General features: G+C 45.6%; 1 protein-coding gene across 1 annotated transcript; it reads left to right on the top strand.

Annotated features, from left to right (window-relative positions):
• Window positions 1-772: 772 nt before the first annotated feature.
• znf608 (zinc finger protein 608) lies at window positions 773-19,617 on the top strand (the record flags this gene model as incomplete). The annotated part of the gene is made up of 11 exons (XM_080532979.1): window positions 773-829; window positions 1,664-2,509; window positions 5,889-6,126; window positions 8,438-8,525; window positions 8,835-9,003; window positions 9,383-11,683; window positions 12,240-12,672; window positions 14,211-14,371; window positions 15,783-15,930; window positions 16,334-16,393; window positions 19,598-19,617. The coding sequence occupies 11 exons, from the start codon at window positions 773-775 to the stop codon at window positions 19,615-19,617; spliced, it is 4,521 nt and encodes a 1,506-aa protein (XP_080389105.1).
• Window positions 19,618-20,329: the final 712 nt, after the last annotated feature.

Here is a 20,329-nt window from a genome sequence, read left to right as displayed (position 1 = left end):
ATCTTTAGCAGGAGACTGACATAATGATTATTGACGATCATTAGAGAGCAGAGCATCGTCGTGTGCTCGCCCTCAGAGGATGTCTCTGTCTGCCCTATGACTGGTAGCTTACGAATAGGCCATGTCAAACCTATGGATTTGTCACAATGTACAAACAACATAGCTGTTGAGAGATGATTTCAGCAATTGTATGTGGTCTCCTTTGTACAATATTGTTACTGCAGTGGTGGGACAAAACCACATGAAATCCCTTTTAGTAGGGATTTGGCCATTGTTCGTTTTTTTTTTTTTTTTTACAATGGTCAAATCCCCATTTAAAGTGATACCATAAGTGACTATTGTACAGGACTGGTGTTGTTGTTATATAGGACCTCCCTGATTCATCATTGGGGGGTAGTGGTGGTCTAGTGGATAGTGAGTTGGACTTGGGATCGGAAGGTTGTGAGTTCAAATCCCGCCTGAAGCCACACCACTACTAGTGTGCCCTTGGGTAAGGCACTTAGCCCTCAGTTACTCCAGGGGGAATGTCCCTGTAATTCGTAATTGTAAGTCGCTTTGGATAAAAGCGTCTGCTAAATGGCAAAATTATTAATTATTATAATTATCCCCCCAGTTGAGAGGTGAATCATATTGTTTGCTAGCTGCTGTGTGGTAATCTGTATTCTACAATATTATGATGGGGCTTGACAAGGAGGTGGAGTGGGGTGGGGGGGGGTCGATAGTTTATTAGTGGGTGGAGTGGGGTGGGGGGGGTCGATAGTTTATTAGTGGTATGAGACAGTTGCTGGGATGCAAGGCCCTCTTGACGGAAGACAATGGTTGTCAAGAGGTCTGTCTGTCAACATGGCGGACTCCGAGCGACGGCCAGGATGGAGGCACATCAGAGAGAAGGAAAAGTGCTGTATTCGTGTTGGACTTGCCTGCAGCCAATCGTATAGTCAAACAACATGTACTATTCAAACATAGTATATGTAAATCCATTATGTCCAAATATTTGGCGTAGTAAACTAGACGGTTACGCCCGTGTTTGTATAGTTGCAGACAGTGTCACAATATTAGAATACTCATATTACCTATAGGCCTACTGCAGTGGAGGCTGGTGGAGGTAGAAATCGGAGGACGGGCTCTCTGTCATGCATGGAACGGAATGAGGAATGGTATCTAATAATGTGTGTTTGATACCATTCCTTGTGTTTGATATTTTTCCTCAGTCCATTCCATGCATTTACAATGAGCCAGTCCTCCGATTTCTACCTCCACCAGCCTCCACTGGTCTACTGGGTGCTTTTTATTACAGTTATGGGGACTATTACAAATGTATAGGCCTGTATATTGAGCCATTTGCTTCTCGCCCATGGAGAATATAATACCATGAAACACTTTTGATTCAGCAAATATTATATTCGTGAGAATAAATCTTCATATAAGTATTGATTAGATCAGAGGGCTTTACTGAATCCATTACTTTCACTTTACAGCACCAACAGGGCAACTCTGACGTCCAGAACAAAGCGTATAAGCCTGAACATGGTTGAGTGGCCTATGTTGGTCCACTTTAAATCTGACTATTCCCTCCTATTGTGAGCACAGGGGTCCTATCACCGTTTTTCTGTCAGAATTCATCTCTATTGGGTGTCAGACAGTCTGTTTCTCACTTGAGAAGAGTGATAAGCCAAAAGCAATTGAAAACGCCGGTTATGGCTGTGGTGGTCGCTGGCGGGATATATCGCGGCAGGCGAATTTGATGATTGACTGGAATGCTGATTTGGACAGGGATCGACAAAGACTGGAGATGAATCGGTTTTTGAAAGGGAAAAATGGGGCGATGACGGATTGCGGGGAGCTGTCCTCCTGTCTCACCGACAACAACGCCGACACAGACCACAGACTCACATTCCCCTCCGTTCAAATCATCCAGGGGATCAATTTCGGCAAAGAGTCGAGGAAATGCCGAGTGAAAAGGAGCAATACTAAAACTTGCAAAGATTCAGATTCGGAGTCGTCGTCGCTCCTCGCCCTGTGTGGCATCGCGGAGATGTGCAGCAGAGGAGGCGGTCGGCGTCCGGAGGCTCAAGGACGCATGTTGGACATGATGAATTCAGCACCGGGCCAAGCGGACAGCGACAACCCAAACACACCCGGTGATGTAAGAAGCGCGGCCGCTTTATGCGCCAAAGGCAAAGAGGAAAAAAAGGGGAAACATCTCATCAGGGGCTGGAAAAGGGAGAGGGATGCTGTCAGGACGAGGAGGAGAGAGAAAAAACACAACGATGGGCGAACGAGTCCTTCTCCTGTCTTCAATCCTCCACTACCTGAGCATGCATGCACCATGCATGTTGGAAGCAGAGAGGATAACCCGTGTCATTGTGCAGAGTACACAGACGGTAATATGGGAGACATCACCCAAAACCCTCTGGATTGTGGAGTAAAGGGAGGTGGAGGGAGCGCTATTGTTGTAAGGAAGCATGACGACACGGGCGCATCGTCAAAGAAACCGAGAGCAGAAAAGGTAAGCCCGTTTACTGCTTAATAGCCCACGATTAAAACAACAAACAATCGCATAAACATCGCTCACAAGTCACAACAGCTCAATTATGTGCAATTATCTTTTCAGATGAGAGGTATATAGGCAGGGTAATAGGATTGTCCTTCGGCAGATGCCAGGTCAATAAGGTAATGAAGATATATGTATATATGAGAGAGAGAGATGCATTGTAGCCCTAATCACACAGATCCTTATTCACAGCATAACACATCAGCTGTTCCAGAAAAGCAAAAGCAGAAAGGCCCCAGCACAGCTCAGTCCAGGCCGTAACCATATAACCCCCCCCCCAAAAAAAATAAAAAGATATTCTGAATGGATAAACACATCAGACTTGATTATAGGGCACATTGATGTACAGCAGAAGGAGCAGCAAATCAACTGGCTCTGGCTATTATTTACAGCGCCTTGATGATGATGATGCCACTCTATTAACAATGCAGACACTGTTAATGTAGTGTAATCAATAATACAGCGACAAGGGGTAGCCTTAAGCGTAGTGTACTATAAGGGTCAGTCGTGCAGCCAGAAAGGTTTTGGTAGTGGAATGGTAAGCTGCGCTGTGGGTGTGGGGTAATAAAAGAGCACTGAGAATAATGACAATGAAAAATGAGAGCCTACTCAAGATTTGAGCTCGGGGAATTGATAGCCTACACAATGTGATCACACATACCAAATGCAGCCATGTTAGATTTTTTTTCATCTACTTCTAGTATTTTTAATCTACTGTACTGTAAGTAGATTTCTGAAACTCTTAAGGAATTTCATTCTAGGTATAGGGTTTTGTCAGGTCCATTACTACTGGGGTTTTTTTCATTTAGGTAATGATATGATAATGATAGTGTTTATCTTTATTACCATTATAATTATACTTTTCTTCTGAATTGGATTCGAGCAAACATAATGGATTTTTATGTTATGTTCTTTGTACTGTAAGCAACCAAAGTAGCAGACTAATTTGCATTAATAATCAACCTTTTATATGCTCAATCAATTTGGAAAAGGGTTGTGGCATTGATTGGTTAGTTGTTATACAGTATTTTTTGTTCTAATACAATTGTGGAGCCCAACCCCCATTGAATATCTATACCTGGGTCTTAAGACCTATGATACGCTTGAGTACACTGTTGATGTTGTTAGTAGAATCTCAGTTATCATAAGGTAGGAGGAGGCACAAGTGCTGTCAGCTATCAATGGTGCTCACTCAGCAGTATGGGGAGAGGAGTGTGTGTGAACGGTAGCCATCTTTCTTTGCTTCCTTCCTCCTCTTGGCTCACAGCCCCTCACAGTGCTGCATATTAAAATCATACAACACACACGCGCAAGCGCACGTGCACGTGCACACGCACACACACACACACACACACACACACACACACACACAAACAGGCTCTAACAATGGAGGCCTGTGGTGCATGCCATAAGTGTATTGTCAGGTAATATGAATCCCACAAAAGAGTAAATCAGCGTTTCTCTGGTTTCTTATAAGTGGTCAATGTTGTAGAGCTGTTTATGTTGATGGGAATGTGATGGGATGTCTGAGGAGGGAAGGAGGGAAAGGAGGGAGGATGGGAGGGAGGGAGGGAGGGAGGGAGGGAGGGAGGGTACGGAACTGCCTTTCCCAGAGCACTGGTGGGCCCGCAGCAGAACGTCTTTGTTTTGGTCCCAAAGCTCCACAGCTCCGCATTCAATCAGATAAGAACTAGAAACTACTTCGTTGCGATGATTTCTCTTTCTTGTCACGTGATGGTGTAATTCGACGCAATTCCTGTGGGTTAAAAGATGCGTTTATATTCAAATTGATACAATCTAGTCTCCCAGAGGTTAAAACATGCTTACGTTGAGCTTTGAGAGTACACTCACGAATCTAAATTACAAACTGAAAGGCAATTATGCATTGTTTTAGTACGGCACACTGCTCATAATCTCTGAGAGCTTGGTTTATCTACAGAACAACTTGTACAACAGAATGTAATCATTAAACTGGGAAAAATAAGTATCAAGTCATATAAAATGATACAATCTATTCTCTCGGGAGTACATCTGTGAGTAAATGGAGCTATGAGAGTAATTCTTTAATTCTTTATTTTTTTTTGGGGGGGGGGGGGGCTTTATTGGGATAGAGACAGTACAGATTGACAGGAAGGATGTGGGTGAGAGAGAGGAGGGATGACATGCAGGATAGGTCAACGGCCAGAATCGAACCAGGGACCCTGTGATTATGAGGCGTGTGCTTTAGTGAGCTACGCCACCCAGGCACCACACAACAACCTTTCTAAATTGCAAACTGAAAGGCAATTATTTATTTATTCTCTTGCAATTGAACAGCACAAAAACACCTTTCACAGGATCTTATCATTAGGCTGCTGAAATGATCATGGCTGTGATTCACACAATTGCCAATTTGAGAATAAACAGATTTGTGTGAATGATGATTAAATATTTGATTAAATATCCCTCGTAAACACTTCAAATGTGATTTTTGATTGCAGAGCATTTTCCTTTGTTTAATATCCTTTCATGAATGGAAGCTGTGTAACACTGCAAGCAAAGTATGCTAGTGATGTCCTGAAACACCCCAGGCTGGTAGAACTGAAGAGTCAGAGGTCATGCTGTCCCTACCTCCCTCCATTCCTCCCTTCCTCCCTCCCTCCCTTCCTCCCTCCCTCCCTACCTCTCTCACACCATTCCACCCTTCCTCCCTCTGTCCCTCCCTTCTTCCCTCCCTCCCTCCCTACCTCCCTCCATTCCTCCCTACCTACCTCCCTTCCTCCCTCCCTACCTTCCTCCCTCTGTCCCTCCCTTCCTCCCTCCCTCCCTCCCTACCTCTCTCACACCATTCCTCCCTACCTACCTCCCTTCCTCCATTCCACTCTTCCTCCCTCTGTCCCTCCCTTCTTCCCTCCCTCCCTACCTCCCTCCATTCCTCCCTACCTACCTCCCTTCCTCCCTCCCTACCTCCCTCCCTTCCTCCCTCCGCCCTCCCTCCCTTCATCCCTCCATCCATCCCTTCCTCCCTTCTACCTCCATCTCTACCTCCATCCATTCCTAACTCCCTTCCTTCCTCCCTCCATCCCTCCCTTCCTCCCTTCCCCCCTCTATACCTACCTCCATCCCTTCCTCCCTTCTACCTCCATCCCTACCTCCATCCCTTCCTAACTCCCTTCCTCCCTCCATCCCTCCCTTCCTCCCTCTGTCCCTCCATCCCTCCCTTCCTCCCTTCCTCCATTCCTCCCTTCCTACCTCTATCCCTACCTCCATCCCTACCTCCCTCCCTCCCTCCATCCCTACCTCCATCCCTCCCTTCACCCCCATACCTCCCTTCCTCCCCTCCTCTCCTTTCCAGGTGGACCCAATGTTCACAGTGCCTGCCCCCCCACTCCCTGGGCCCCCAGGCCCGGTGTCCAGCGCCCAGTTCTCCCCAGCGTCCCCCCCCTCCAAGCAGCTCCTGGTGAGGACCCGGTCCATAGGCACCAGCACCCAGGATGCAGTGGGGGCGGACGGGGACGCCTGCTGCCTGGGGCCCTGCCAACCGGGCACCAGCGTCAACCTGGAGGGCATCGTGTGGCACGAGACAGAGGAAGGTGAGGAGAAGGCCTTTCGCTGACACTTTTTACAGGCAGGCTTGCCGCCTTTGGTGTGTGAATGTGTGTGTGAATGGGTGAATGAGAGGCCGTTGTAAAGCTCTTTGGAGCAGCTTTGGAGCAGCAGAAAAGGAGCTGTATAAGTGCAGTCCATTTACCATTTGCCATTTACAGTATGAGGCATTATAAGTCATTATAGGCATGTGTGACGCCTTATAATGTCTTCATAATATATCATAACATGTTATGTCTGTCTATAGGAAATGTGTTTCAACTGACATAAAATGTAAAATGGCTTGTAATAACTCAGGGGGTCGTTGTTACAGTTTACTTGGCTTTCAAAGCTCTCTATCCTGGGGTTGATATGTACCAGGACAGGGGTCCATTTTGATTCACTCACTCAATCAATGCAAAAGGGTCAATTTAAATCATATGAATTCATTGATATATATTCAAATTTTTTCTCATGTAAAACAATGGCTTTCGTTAACGCAGCTGGAGTCAAATTTATTTAAAATGTTTTGTACAGAGTGAATTAAACCGAACCCTGACATGTACAGTACAGCACATCATAGACTACATTGTTCTACCTAGATTAGAACCTATTATAACAGTTGCTTCGCTGTCCCTCTTCTAGAACCCTTTGAGCAACCATTTTGGGTTCCATGTGGAGCCCTTTTGTTCTCCCGCAGTGATAGCTGAAGAACACTTACGGAGGATAATATCAGCGACATCCTCTCTTCCCTACACTTAGAAAAAAAAGGGGCCATTATCAGTAGGTAGGTCACATTCATTCAGCTCAGGAGTTATTAACAGCAATCAGATACACCATACCATATTAATATTCATGATCAGAGAAATAGATAGATAGATAGATAGATAGATTCAGATTCAGATTCAGATTCAGATAACGTTTATTGCCATTATGCTTGACACATAGGAATTTGCTTTGGCATGACAGTAGGTGTGTTTATGCTTTTTTCACATGTATACATGAACAAAAACAAATGCAAAAAACAGGACAACACAGGACAGACAACAGTGCATTGGATAGTGCTATATATATAAAGTGCAGTGCAGAGTTTATAGTCTATAGATAGATAGATAGATAGATAGATAGATAGATAGATAGATAGATAGATAGGTACTTTATTGATCCCTGAGTTTAAATTAAGGCGTTACAGCAGCTCACCAATAACAACAAGAAAATAAAGTGCCAATAGAATACTAGAATAAAAATAGACATCTGAAACATTAGATACACACAGTGAGAACAGTCCAGAAATAATGTGTCTTGCGAAGGTGTAAACAGAAACAGAATATATTCAGCAACCCAATTCATTTGATCCAGTTACTACCGGGGAGACGACAAGAACCACCTCTCTGTTTCACTCGAGGGAGACACAGTACAGAGGTGTCTCTTGTGAAAAAGTGTTCCGCCTTTGCTATGCACTGCCAGTTTCTGGGTGCAAGTGATTTGTGAGCCAGAAGATGTGCTTGTATCCTAGCCTGGTTTTTAATTACGGCTCTGCTGAAGCAACAACAAAAAGCACAGGGGAATACATACATCTGATGTTTTGCTGTGTTTGTTTTATAACGGGGGCCTATTTTTCCACTGCGTGTCTATTTGAAGTAGGAGGTTTTAGCCGGTTTTATTAGAGAGCTCTGCCAGGGGACTTCCCCATCAAGGCATGAAGACTGGATCACCTTCCTTGGTTAATGTCGGGGGGTGGCGGTGATGCCTAGTGCATATTGATTAAGCAAATGCTAATTGCGACCACCATCTTAACGTCCCCGACTGAGACCTAGCCGTTTGATGAATGCATATCAAAATGCAATAGCAGAGCTCATTATAATTGTCGGATTAACAAAGCAGATTTCTGTGTCTGTAGGCTATGTGTGGTTCCACGGTTTTCAGCGTTCACTTCTTTTAAGATAATGTGGCAGGATTGTCGTCCATAAGGTTGGTTAACAGCCGTAATCTTTCATAAGATGTTATTGTGTAGAATCACTCATATGAAGGTGTTGTTTGTTTATGCAGTCACCACTGGGGTCTAATTGGGAGAGTAGCATAACATCTATTCAACATTTCGCTGCTAAGCTGTGTTGGTAAATCGCTGAGAGGGTAATTGCTTTTGGAAATGTCAGATGGTCTTTGAGTAAGAAAACAGACTGCACATTACAGACAAGAACCATTCAGGCTCGTACTTGGAGATGCTGTGCTGGTCAGAGGAGTAGGCCTCTGAAAAACAATAAAAGACAATGGTCGGTCACATATTTGTAGCCATTTCTAAAGTATTTTGATTGGCAGGTGTCCTGGTTGTCAACGTGACATGGAGGAAGAGGACCTACGTGGGAACCTTGCTAGACTGCACCAAACATGACTGGGCCCCACCCAGGTAATACCGATCACAGACTGTGTGTTTACTCAAACAGTACAGTATACATAAACAGATACATAATCAAGGATTCATACACTTAATGAATATGTATGATGATAATTTGCATTTTTGGATCTTTTTTTAGAAAGAGAGCAATTTTGCATGTGTTTTTGCATGACATTGTTAAAGCAGCTGCTCCGCAATCATGTGTGCATTTTGTGTAACTGTAATACACCTCCTGTCTTCTTCTTCTTCTTCTTCTTCTTCTCCTTCTTCTTCTTCTTCTAGGTTTTGTAACTGTAACACGTTTCCTCTTTCTTCTTCTAGGTTTTGTGAGTCACCCTCCAGTGACCCTGAGATGCCAGGTGGGCGTGGCCGCGGTAAACGGATGCGATTGGCTATCCCTGAGCGACCTTGCATTGACCCCGGTCTTCCCAAGGTCAGAGGACTGCCACACAAGAGCCGTGGAGGGGGTGGAGCAGGGGCTATACACAAGGTGCCTGTTTTACTGTTTTTATACAATAGATCTACTAGTTGCCGTTAAAGCCAGAGTCTGCACTTTTTCCATTAATTTCAGATGATGAGACGCACCCCTTTGATGAATAACCAAAATAATGAGGACTTATTGCATTGTTTATTTTTTTAGCAGTGGCCAACTTTATTAATTATATGAATAAATCACAGAGTGTGGCTTTAATTGTAATACTATTTTAATCTTCATTCTATTCCGTCATGTGTTTTATATATGGTTTATATATTGTTGTTTTACAGTATATATGCTTTGTAAATATTTTCACTTCTGTGTGCACTTTTAACTGCGATTTGATGTATGTATAAAGAGTGCTCTGCAAATAAAGGTTAATTTCCACCCCCAGGGACGCAGAACGAGCCTCAACCTGATCAACAACTGCAGGACTCCGCCCTTCTTCACGGTGGAGGAGATCAAAACCACCACCACCTCCCTCACGTCCGGCAAACGGAAAACCAAACCTCCCGCCGACCTCGACCTGAGCTTGGTCTCCGAGGACGCCAAGAACGGCAACGGGAAGAGGATGCGCGCCAAGTCCCGCAGCGCTCCGTCCACTCCGCAGGGAAAGTCGGATCCCACGTTCCTGGATCCGCCGTGCACCTCTCCCATCCTGATCGACTGCCCCCACCCCAACTGCAACAAGAAGTACAAACACATCAACGGGCTGCGCTACCACCAGACGCACGCCCACCTGGAGGACGACAGGAAGGCGGAGTTTGAGACGGAGAGCGAGGACAGGCTGTCGGACTGCGAAGAGTCTCTCAGCAACATGACGTTCGACTGCTCAGAGACTGTCACTAACACCTCATCCAAGAAGCCCAGCCCCCTCTACAGGGTCACCACTGTGGGCTCTCCTAAGAACAGGCGCTTGTTGATCAACAGTGACCACAGTCCCACCGCCCACTCCAAAACCAGGAGGAACTCACTGATCAAGGAGGGACTCATCGACGACCTGAGTAACCTGCCGATCATCTCCAACATGACCGTGGTGCTGGAGAACTGCCTGGTCACGGACAGGAACTCCTCCGTGGAGATGCCGAAGTTGGAGGCGGAGGGCTTCATCGATAAGAAAGGGGTTTGTGACAAAGGCAAAAAGGCAAACGGAAAAGTGGAGAAGTGTTCGTCTAAATCCAGAACCAACAGGCCCATCGCCCCAGCCCCAGCCCCCCCAAAGCTGATAGCCATCCCCAACGCTGCGTACCCCACTAACACTAACAATAGCCCGACAGAACCTGTTCCCCAGCAAGCCTCCCCTATGGCCGCTCTTCCCCTCGCGGCATCGTCATCAACAACAACAACGACAACATCATCGACATCAACAATAACAACCAAGAACCTCTCGCTGAAACCCATCAAACCAAAGCTGAGCATCGTGGTGGAGCCCAGTCAGGTGAAAGGAGCGACACTAGTCACCTGTAAAGAAAGCCGGAAGAAAGAGAAGAAGAGATCAAAGGACAAACACAACAAAGACGCCAGCAGCAGGGCCGCCAACGGTGACAACAACAACATCATTCAACTAAAGATCGAGGACGTGACAAAGATGGCGGGAAAGGAACCCCACGGAAGCCTTCTGAAGGAACATTTGAGTAAACAGGACGTAGGCAACGGCCTTACGGAATCTCAGGAGAGTAGAATGGCCATTATCAGAGCCGAGGCTGATAAGGTTTACACCTTCACCGACAACGCTCCCAGTCCCTCCATAGGCAGCTCTTCTAGAATGGACTGTGGTAGTAGTTTAACAGGAGGAGATAGCAGCACCACCAAGACTAACAGCCCCGCCTACTCTGACATCTCCGACGCAGGGGACGACGGCGGCTCGGACTGTCGTTCGGACTCGACAAGGTCTAAGGCCAGCTCGGTCTCGGAGGTCAACATCAACATCAACAACAACAACACCCCCACCTCCGCCAAGACCCCCCCGTCTGTGTCAGCTCCTCCCCCAGGGCCGGTCACTAAAGACCCTCAGTCCCCCTATTACCACGGATACGACCCCTACTATCTCCAGGGTTACATGCAGACCGGCAGCCAATCGAACGCCAACGCCGCCGCTTTCCACAAGAGCTCCTCCGCCCCTCACGACAACAACAACAAAAGCAAGAAGGAAGACCCGTTGAAGGAGGCCAACGAGGAGATGAAGAACGCTCACGACTTTTCGGACTCCAAAAAGGCCGACGCCATACTGACCTCCAGTTCTCAGTCTCAGCTCCAGCTGGCCATGACGCAGACGCAGACCGCCCTGGCCCAGTCTCTGTACTACGGGCAGTACGCCAGGGGACTCTACATGGACCAGAAACTCCTCATGGCTACGTCTAAGTGTTGTGACCAGCAGCAGCAGCAGGGCAGCAAGCAGAGAGGCGGGGGTCAGGTTAACAGAGAGCCAGACGAGATGAAACACATTATGTCCTCTGGTGCCGCCGCTGTGCTGTCCAAAGGGACTGACTCTGTCAAAGCCTGCTGCTCCAAAGCGGGCCTCTCCTTCGTAGAGATGGAGGACAGACCAGGACTGACTCTGACCTCTCAGCACGGGAAACAGACGCTGGTCAACGCTATGGCGATGACAGACAACCAGGGCCATGTCAAAGACAGTGATGGCATGAAATCACCAAATAATCTGACAGATCTGGACTCAAATGTATCATTTTCCAATGTAAGTTTTTCATTCTGTCTTTAGTTGTTCTTGATTGTTTTGGTATGTAAGGGAAAGTTGTGGGAAAGAGGTCTTCTTTAAACAGGTTGTTGGTTCAGTATGTAAAGCTTTAGTGAGGATGGAGGAAACATGTTTATAATATTTGGCGGTGTAGACGAGATGGACGTACGTTTGCATAATTTGTTTTAAGTTAAGAGAGATAGTTTGAGGAGGCTGGGCTGTTTCATTTGAACCTATTCATTTCTAACTATACATGTGAACCTTTTAACATATCTAAATAAGGGGAACAATTTCAACAGCACATTCTGCTTTTGATATGATATGAGTGTCCATTCATATGCGTTTTGATGGGTTGGTTTGCCTTTTCACACTGGGAATTGAATGAATGAATGAATTGTGAATGAATGAATTGAATTGAATGCATTTGATTGAGTCACTGGGATTAACTGGTTACTGAATGAATGAAATTGAAGCCAAATCCCATCACAACCAAACACTTTTCCTCATCGATTTACTGTAGCCTTCAGAAGTCCACCTCTGGGGCCGTTCAACTCAGGCCAAATACATGGAGCAGCATCAGGTTGAAGAGATGACCCAGATATCAGAAGAGTTAGACGCTGACAGGCCACAGGACTGGGACGTTCAGGTACTACCGTCAGAACCAGGGCCTAAGACGGTACTGGAACTTAAAAAGACCAACAAGAACCAGGTCCAGAACCAGAACCAGGTCCAGAACAACCAGGACCACCCGCCCACAGCAGCAGACATAGAGGACTGTGATAGGCTAGAGGAGCAGGAAGAGGACGATCAGGAGCCAATGGGGGTGGGGTCTGACGACTCCCAGAGCGCCAGCGCGGCGGTGTCGCCTCCCATCGCCCCCCAGCAGCCGTACATCCAGTACCAGCACTCCTACCCCTACCTGCAGATGTGTGACGCGGGCAGCAGCTCCTACAGGGTGATGTCACCCACTCTGGTCCACAACTACCCAGGTAAGTGACCCCATAATCACGCTGGGAAGATTAGTGTAGTTTGGCGATAGTTATAGTTGGCGGAGGAGGCTAGGGGGAGGCTAGAAGTCAGAGGATGGGCTCATTGTAATGCATGGAACGGAATGAGGAATGGTATCAAATATGAGTCGTATCATATAGACATTTCTATTTCCTCCACCAGGTTCCAGTGTTGGCTGTAGTTGAAACAGACATGTAACAGTATCATTCTGAATCACCGGAGCTAAATGATTGTGGCTGATGAATCCAAATGTGACGGCAGCTGGTGAAAGGGGGGGGAACAAGTCAACAACCAATCCAAATGGTCTGACTTTTATTCAGAAAAATGTAACGCAATGGATTCGTTGAGTAATCCCCACTAGTTACTACCTAGTTGTTATAGTTAACTAGGTAGTCGGGGGGGATTACTCAACGAATCCATTGCGTTGCAATATTTTGGCTTGACTTCAGAGTGTGTCATTGATTTTTTCAACGACGTTGAAACTGATTTACATGTTTCTGAATAAAAGTCGGAACATTTGGTCGGTTGCCGTTTTGTTCCCGCTTTCACCAGCTGCTGTCACAAATTATCAAGGGAGGCTGGTGGAGGTTATATGCAGTACCAGGCAGTCAAAAGTTTAGACACACTTTCCCATTCTGAAAGTGTGTCCAAACTTTTGACTGGTACTGTGTATAACCTCCACCAGAATGGGAAAGAATGTGTGTCCAAACTTTTGACTGCTACTGTGTCCAGGGAGGCTGGCTGCTCGAGGTGGAAATTCAGCTCAGTTCAACACATAGTGATGTATTCTCCCCTGTGGCCGTCAACAAACCCAGAACACAACAACTATAACTTGCAATATATATATTGAAAAATGTCTGGACTCACTGCAACGTAAATCGTTTTGGACAAAAGCGTCAGTTACATTATGTATTGTTGCTATATGTATTGCTCGCTCCACATGTAATACAAGCGCAAACATTGCATCACAGTATAACAAGCTCCCCCCTGTAATCCATTAGGGGAGGCTGGTGGAGGTAGAAATCGGAGGACCGGCTCATTGTAATACAAGGAAATGGAACGAGGAATATTCTGTTCCGTGCATTACAATGAGCCCGTCCTCTGATTTCTACCTCCACCAGCCTCCCCATATCAACACTGTGTATACGTATTATTATTATTGAATTATACCTTTTTAGGTTTTGTAGGATGTTGTAGGTTGTACAGCAGCTACTCTAAATTACGTTTACATAGATCGGTTAAATGGTAATGGTAAATGAACTGCACTTTACAACGACCTCTCATTCACCCATTCACACACACATTCACACACCAATGGCAGCAAGCGACCATGTAAGGCGCCGGCCCGTTCATTGGGAGCAATTTGGGGTTCAGTGTCTTGCCCAAGGACACCTGGCCGCCAATACGCCAACCTTGCGATCATTAGACGGCAGCTCTACTTCCTGCGCCACAGCCCGCCACACCCTTAGCTTAGGTTAGATGATTCTAAAGCTGTTGTGTGCTTTTTTGCACACGCTAGGTTTCCACTACCCTCTGTACGGGAAGACGGCGGGCAGAGAGGAGTCGGACGTGTCCCAGAACTGTCGCGGCTCCGGCAGCAGCAAGCCCACCAGTGAGTCCACAGCCCTGGAGCTGCTGCAGCAGCACCACAGCCTGGCCTATCACGGCAAGTCTCCCGCGGTGAGTGGCGGAGCAGAGGAGGTCCGTACCTCAGCCTCCCGTGTGGGAGAGGGGGGGGGGGGGGGAGAGAGAGGGGAGGGGGGAGGGAGAGAGGGGAGGGAGGGAGGAGGGAGAGAGAGGGGGGAGGAGACAGGGGGGAGGAGACAGGAGGGAGGAGAAAGGGGGGAGAGGGGGGGGAGGGAGACAGGAGGGAGGGAGAGAGAGAGAAAGGGGGGAGGGAGAGAAGGAGTTAGGAGAGTAGGGGGGGAGATAGGGAGGAGGGAGAGAGGGGGGAGGGAGAGAGGGGGGAGGGAGAGAGTGGTTAGGAGAGAGGGGGGAGGAGAAAGGGGGGAGGGAGAGAAGGGTTAGGAGAGAGAGGGGAGGGAGACAGGAGGGAGGGAGAGAGTGGTTAGGAGAGAGGGGGGAGGAGACAGGGGCGAGGAGAAAGGGGGGAGGGAGAGAAGGCAGGAGGAGAGAGGGGGGAGGGAGAGAGGTCGTAGGGAGAGAGGGAGGAGGGAGGGAGGGGTTAAGATCTACCATTAGACCAAAAGGACATCCTCAAGGTCTGAGGGTGAGACTAGAGTTTATATGACTCAGGCCAGGGTTACCTCAACATGAGAACAGACTTCTAAATCACTTCTGGTACAGTGGCTGACTGGGGAGGCTGACTGGGGGAGGCTGACTGGGGGAGGCTGACTGGGGAGGCTGACTGAGGGAGGTTGACTGGGGGGGTAACTGGTGACCGGACCTGCAGACCAGGAGATCCATGAAATAAACGACTCATTCTGTGGAGGCTGGTGGAGGTAGAAATCGGAGGATGGACTCATTGTAATGCATTCTGCATTCCACCGAGCCTGATTTCTGCCTCCACCAGCCTCCACTGGACTAGTTATAGTATCTATTTATGGCGAAAGAGAAGGACATTGAATATGTAGAAATTCAAGTATAAATCATTTACTGTAGAAAATGTGATGTGAATACAATTATCGTATACAGGTCACTTGTAAGCAACACACAGAGCATTATTATTATCACACAGAAAGTATCTGAATGCACCTGAATGCCTTATTGTCTTGTGCTGCATATAGCGCTTTTCTAGACACTCAAAGACACTTTGCAAACTGAAAAGATCGAGTAGTAATAACAAAGAAACAATATAAATAAAAACAAAGTATAATTAAGGTAGTGCTGGGGACACATGGGAAGGGGAGGGGGAGAGGGGGAGAGGGTTAACTGGTGAAGGCAAGCTTGAAGAGGTGGGTTTTAAGGGCCTGTTTAAATGTTGGCAGGGTGTTGGCCTGTCCGATGTGGTTGGGGACGGCGTTCCAGAGGGATAAAATAAAATAAATAAGATAAGATAAATAAACTTGAAACTTGAAACTATACAGATGAAACAGATGTGAGTAAAAGTCTCCTGATGTTTCTTCCCCAGCCGGGTGAGAAAGGCTCCCCCGAGGGAGAGAGGGAGACGGAGAGGGAGAGGAACCACGCTCCCTTCGCCCGGCACCTCCACACACACCACCACACACACCTGGGGATGACATACCCTCTCATGTCAGGGCAGTACGACCTCTACCAAGGTACGGTAAACACCTCCATTATGTATTTTCGTCTCACGTAATTCATCTCGAATGTGTCGGTGAATGACTGGAGGCTGGTGCTTGTCATTTTCGGACAAAATGATATCACTCTGAGTTATATTATTATATTATTCAATTTCTGGAATACAGGCTACCTATAACGTTTTCGTTAAAGAAAGTTTTTACAAAAATGTACATTATCTAGCTATAGTAACATTTCCTCTTTTAAATATATATATATTATTATTATTTTTACTACTATATTATATTGTGTGTATATTATAATTGATTGTCACTGACTGTTGTTGTTGTTGAGTGAGGAGCATGATGCCAAAGCATTTCACTATGTCAATTACGACAAATATGTTTGATTGTATTTGCTGTGTGTCTCTGTCCTGTCCAGGGTTGAGCTCCAGAGGCCTGGTCCCCAGCCAGCAGCTACCAGGACACTCATCCACTACTGGTAGGCAACTCCTCCTCACTCAGGACAGACTGGCCACTGGCCAATGACCATCACAGAGCTCCTGGATGAATAGTAATAATAAGAAGAATTAGAATACGAATTAGAATAAGAATAAGAATAAGAATAAGAATAAGAATAGGAATACAAATAAAAAATAACAAGAACAACAATAATAATAATAATAATAATAATAATAATAATAGATTTTATTTAAAAGCACCTTTCTCAAACCCAAGGACATTGTACAGGGGGGGAAAAGGAGAAGAGAAGCAGGACAATAAACAACAAAAAGAAACAAAACAAACAAAAAGGCAGCTATGGAGGGTAGTGTTAGTCAGGACTCATATCATGCTGTACGAAGGCAAGACTGAACAGATGCATCTTGAGTTCATTACATTACATTTGAACCATTTAGCAGACGCTTTTATCCAAAGTGATTTACAATTAGAGATTACAGGGACAGTCTCCCTGGAGTAACCTAGGGCTAAGTGCCTTACTCAAGGGCACACTAGTGGTGGTGCTCCCAGGTGGGATTTGAACTCGTGACCTTCTGATCATGAGTCCAACCAGCTCACTATCTCTACTAGGCCACCACTACCCATGGTGCACTGTACTTACATTCTGACTCCAACTCCCTGGCTCAGCACCAGGGGAGGCAGCTGGAGGGAGAAATCAGAGGATGGGCTCATTGTAATGCATGGAACGGATGACCTGGAATGAGCCCGTCCTCTGATTTCCACCTCCACCAGCCTCCCCTGCTAAGCATTTCCTACAGAGCTATATAATAATAACGTCTATTTGTATAGCACTTTTCCTGCAAACTTTGTATTTTGAAAAATACTTTATTTATACAGGGAGATACATGCAGGTTGACTAGAATAGAACTACCATGAGTTCGCTTTTTTTAGTTTATTTGTGAGATGTGCTTTGCGTGCTGCAGTGTACTGTATGTTATGTTGTGTATGTTATGTTTGTTTATGTTAAATCTGAAACCAACCCAGCCGTCTGCCTTGATTGTAATCTGCATTAACTCTGCTTACAATCTAATCATAACTACATTAATATGAATAGCAGAGCAAAATGACATAAACACAGAATAATGATCACTTTTATTATGTTGTTAGTGACAGTACAACATAATAAAAGTGATTATTAATCTTTATTTATGTCCCTATGTCATTCTTTACATGTGAGACGTGGTGAGACAAGGCAAGTTTATTTGTGTAGCACATGTCATACAACAGGGACAATTCAAAGTGCTTTACATATAGCGTTAAAAAATACAGAAAAACAGGGATAGTAATAAAAAAATAGAAATAAAAATGGCAAGAATAGATACATATATATAGAAAATAAATAGATTAACATAAAGTGCTCATGTCGTCTTTGAAATGAAACCTGTATGTTTGTCTGTGGTCTCTCTCTCTCTCTCTCATTATGTGTGTCTGTGGTCTCTCTCTCTCATTATGTGTGTCTGCGGTCTCTCTCTCTCTACCTCATTATGTGTGTCTGTGGTCTCTCTCTCTCATTATGTGTGTCTGTGGTCTCTCTCTCTCATTATGTGTGTCTGTGGTCTCTCTCTCTCATTATGTGTGTCTGTGGTCTCTCTCTCTCATTATGTGTGTCTGCGGTCTCTCTCTCTCTACCTCATTATGTGTGTCTGTGGTCTCTCTCTCTCTCTCATTATGTGTGTCTGTGGTCTCTCTCTCTCTCATTATGTGTGTCTGTGGTCTCTCTCTCTCATTATGTGTGTCTGTGGTCTCTCTCTCTCTCTCTCTCTCATTATGTGTGTCTGTGGTCTCTCTCTCTCATTATGTGTGTCTGTGGTCTCTCTCTCTCATTATGTGTGTCTGTGGTCTCTCTCTCTCTCTCATTATGTGTGTCTGTGGTCTCTCTCTCTCTCTCATTATGTGTGTCTGTGGTCTCTCTCTCTCTCATTATGTGTGTCTGTGGTCTCTCTCTCTCTCATTATCAAATCAAATCAAATCAAATTTTATTTGTATAGCGCATTTCTTACAAGATGCAACTCAATGCGCTTCACACAATGAAAATGTTCAGTCAATCAGTCAATCAATCAATCAATACTGACAGAGCCGCGAGCAGGCAAAAGTAAAAAACCTGTATACTATGTAGCCAGGAAAAAATTCCCTTGCAGCCCTCTACCAATAGAGCGACTACTAGCCAGTTTGCTTACCAGTACCCAGCGGTCCCCCAGGGGAGGCCAGGACCACCGGCACAAAGCAAGCAAGCAAGGGCAAAAACCTGTACACCATGTATCCAGGAAAAATTCCATTATGTGTGTCTGTGGTCTCTCTCTCTCTCTCTCATTATGTGTGTCTGTGGTCTCTCTCTCTCTCTCTCTCATTATGTGTGTCTGTGGTCTCTCTCTCTCTCTCATTATGTGTGTCTGTGGTCTCTCTCTCTCTCTACCTCATTATGTGTGTCTGTGGTCTCTCTCTCTCTCATTATGTGTGTCTGTGGTCTCTCTCTCTCTCTCATTATGTGTGTCTGTGGTCTCTCTCTCTCTCTCATTATGTGTGTCTGTGGTCTCTCTCTCTCTCTCATTATGTGTGTCTGTGGTCTCTCTCTCTCTCATTATGTGTGTCTGTGGTCTCTCTCTCTCATTATGTGTGTCTGTGGTCTCTCTCTCTCATTATGTGTGTCTGTGGTCTCTCTCTCTCTCTCATTATGTGTGTCTGTGGTCACTCTCTCATTATGTGTGTCTGTGGTCTCTCTCTCTCTCATTATGTGTGTCTGTGATCTCTCTCTCTCTCTCATTATGTGTGTCTGTGGTCTCTCTCTCTCTCATTATGTGTGTCTGTGGTCTCTCTCTCTCTCTCTCTCATTATGTGTGTCTGTGGTCTCTCTCTCTCTCTCATTATGTGTGTCTGTGGTCTCTCTCTCTCTCATTATGTGTGTCTGTGGTCTCTCTCTCTCTCTCATTATGTGTGTCTGTGGTCTCTCTCTCTCATTATGTGTGTCTGTGGTCTCTCTCTCTCTCTCATTATGTGTGTCTGTGGTCTCTCTCTCTCTCATTATGTGTGTCTGTGGTCTCTCTCTCTCTCTCTCTCATTATGTGTGTCTGTGGTCTCTCTCTCTCTCTCATTATGTGTGTCTGTGGTCTCTCTCTCTCTCTCATTATGTGTGTCTGTGGTCTCTCTCTCTCTCATTATGTGTGTCTGTGGTCTCTCTCTCCCTCTGCAGAGAACGAAGGGAAGAAGTGAACCATGTGAGACGCTCACATGAGGAAGATTTCCAGACATCAATTCCATGGTGTTATAATTCATCGCCTCTATGGGAGGCACAGGTCAGGGCTGGGGTCCCTTCACTCTCAATTCACTACATTCAGCGGGAACTCACGGAAAGTCAATTCATGAATTGATAAGCCCATATAGAACAAGTATATATGGGAGATATGTTGATGATCATTCAATTGAATTTTCATTTGTCATCCTGCTGAATTTACTGAATTCACCTTGAATCGACTCCATCAACTGGCAGAGAGCCGTTTCATTTCTTTATTATTAATCAAAGTTTTATAAGCTTCACAGAGCAGTGGTATTGTAATATTGGTGGAGATATTATGTATTATTAAGTAACAAAACTTTGAAGTATTTTGCATTTGGATGCCTGTCTGAAAAAACAACAACAACAAGTGATTTAATCCCGTACATAGTGTCATAGAAGCTGCCGGAAATGGCCATGTTACAAACTTTATATGCACATTTTATTGTAGTGTAATCATATGATTGAATGTACTGAGGAATTGCAATATCCCAATGTCTTTTTTTCTTCCCATTGGGAAACTGCAGTAGAACACTTAAGTACAAGAGTCTATTGAAAGTGGTCCTGCCTGTAGTTGAACTACATGTGTATCCTGTACTTGACTGTAGCCACATGTTGATTGTATTGTCTTATGGGAAAGTAAATCTTCAC

Source organism: Nansenia antarctica, assembly GCF_963989245.1.
Source record: "Nansenia antarctica genome assembly, chromosome: 5".
In the NCBI taxonomy this organism is placed as follows: Eukaryota; Metazoa; Chordata; class Actinopteri; order Argentiniformes; family Microstomatidae; genus Nansenia; species Nansenia antarctica.
This window is presented reverse-complemented; position numbering and strand designations above follow the sequence as displayed.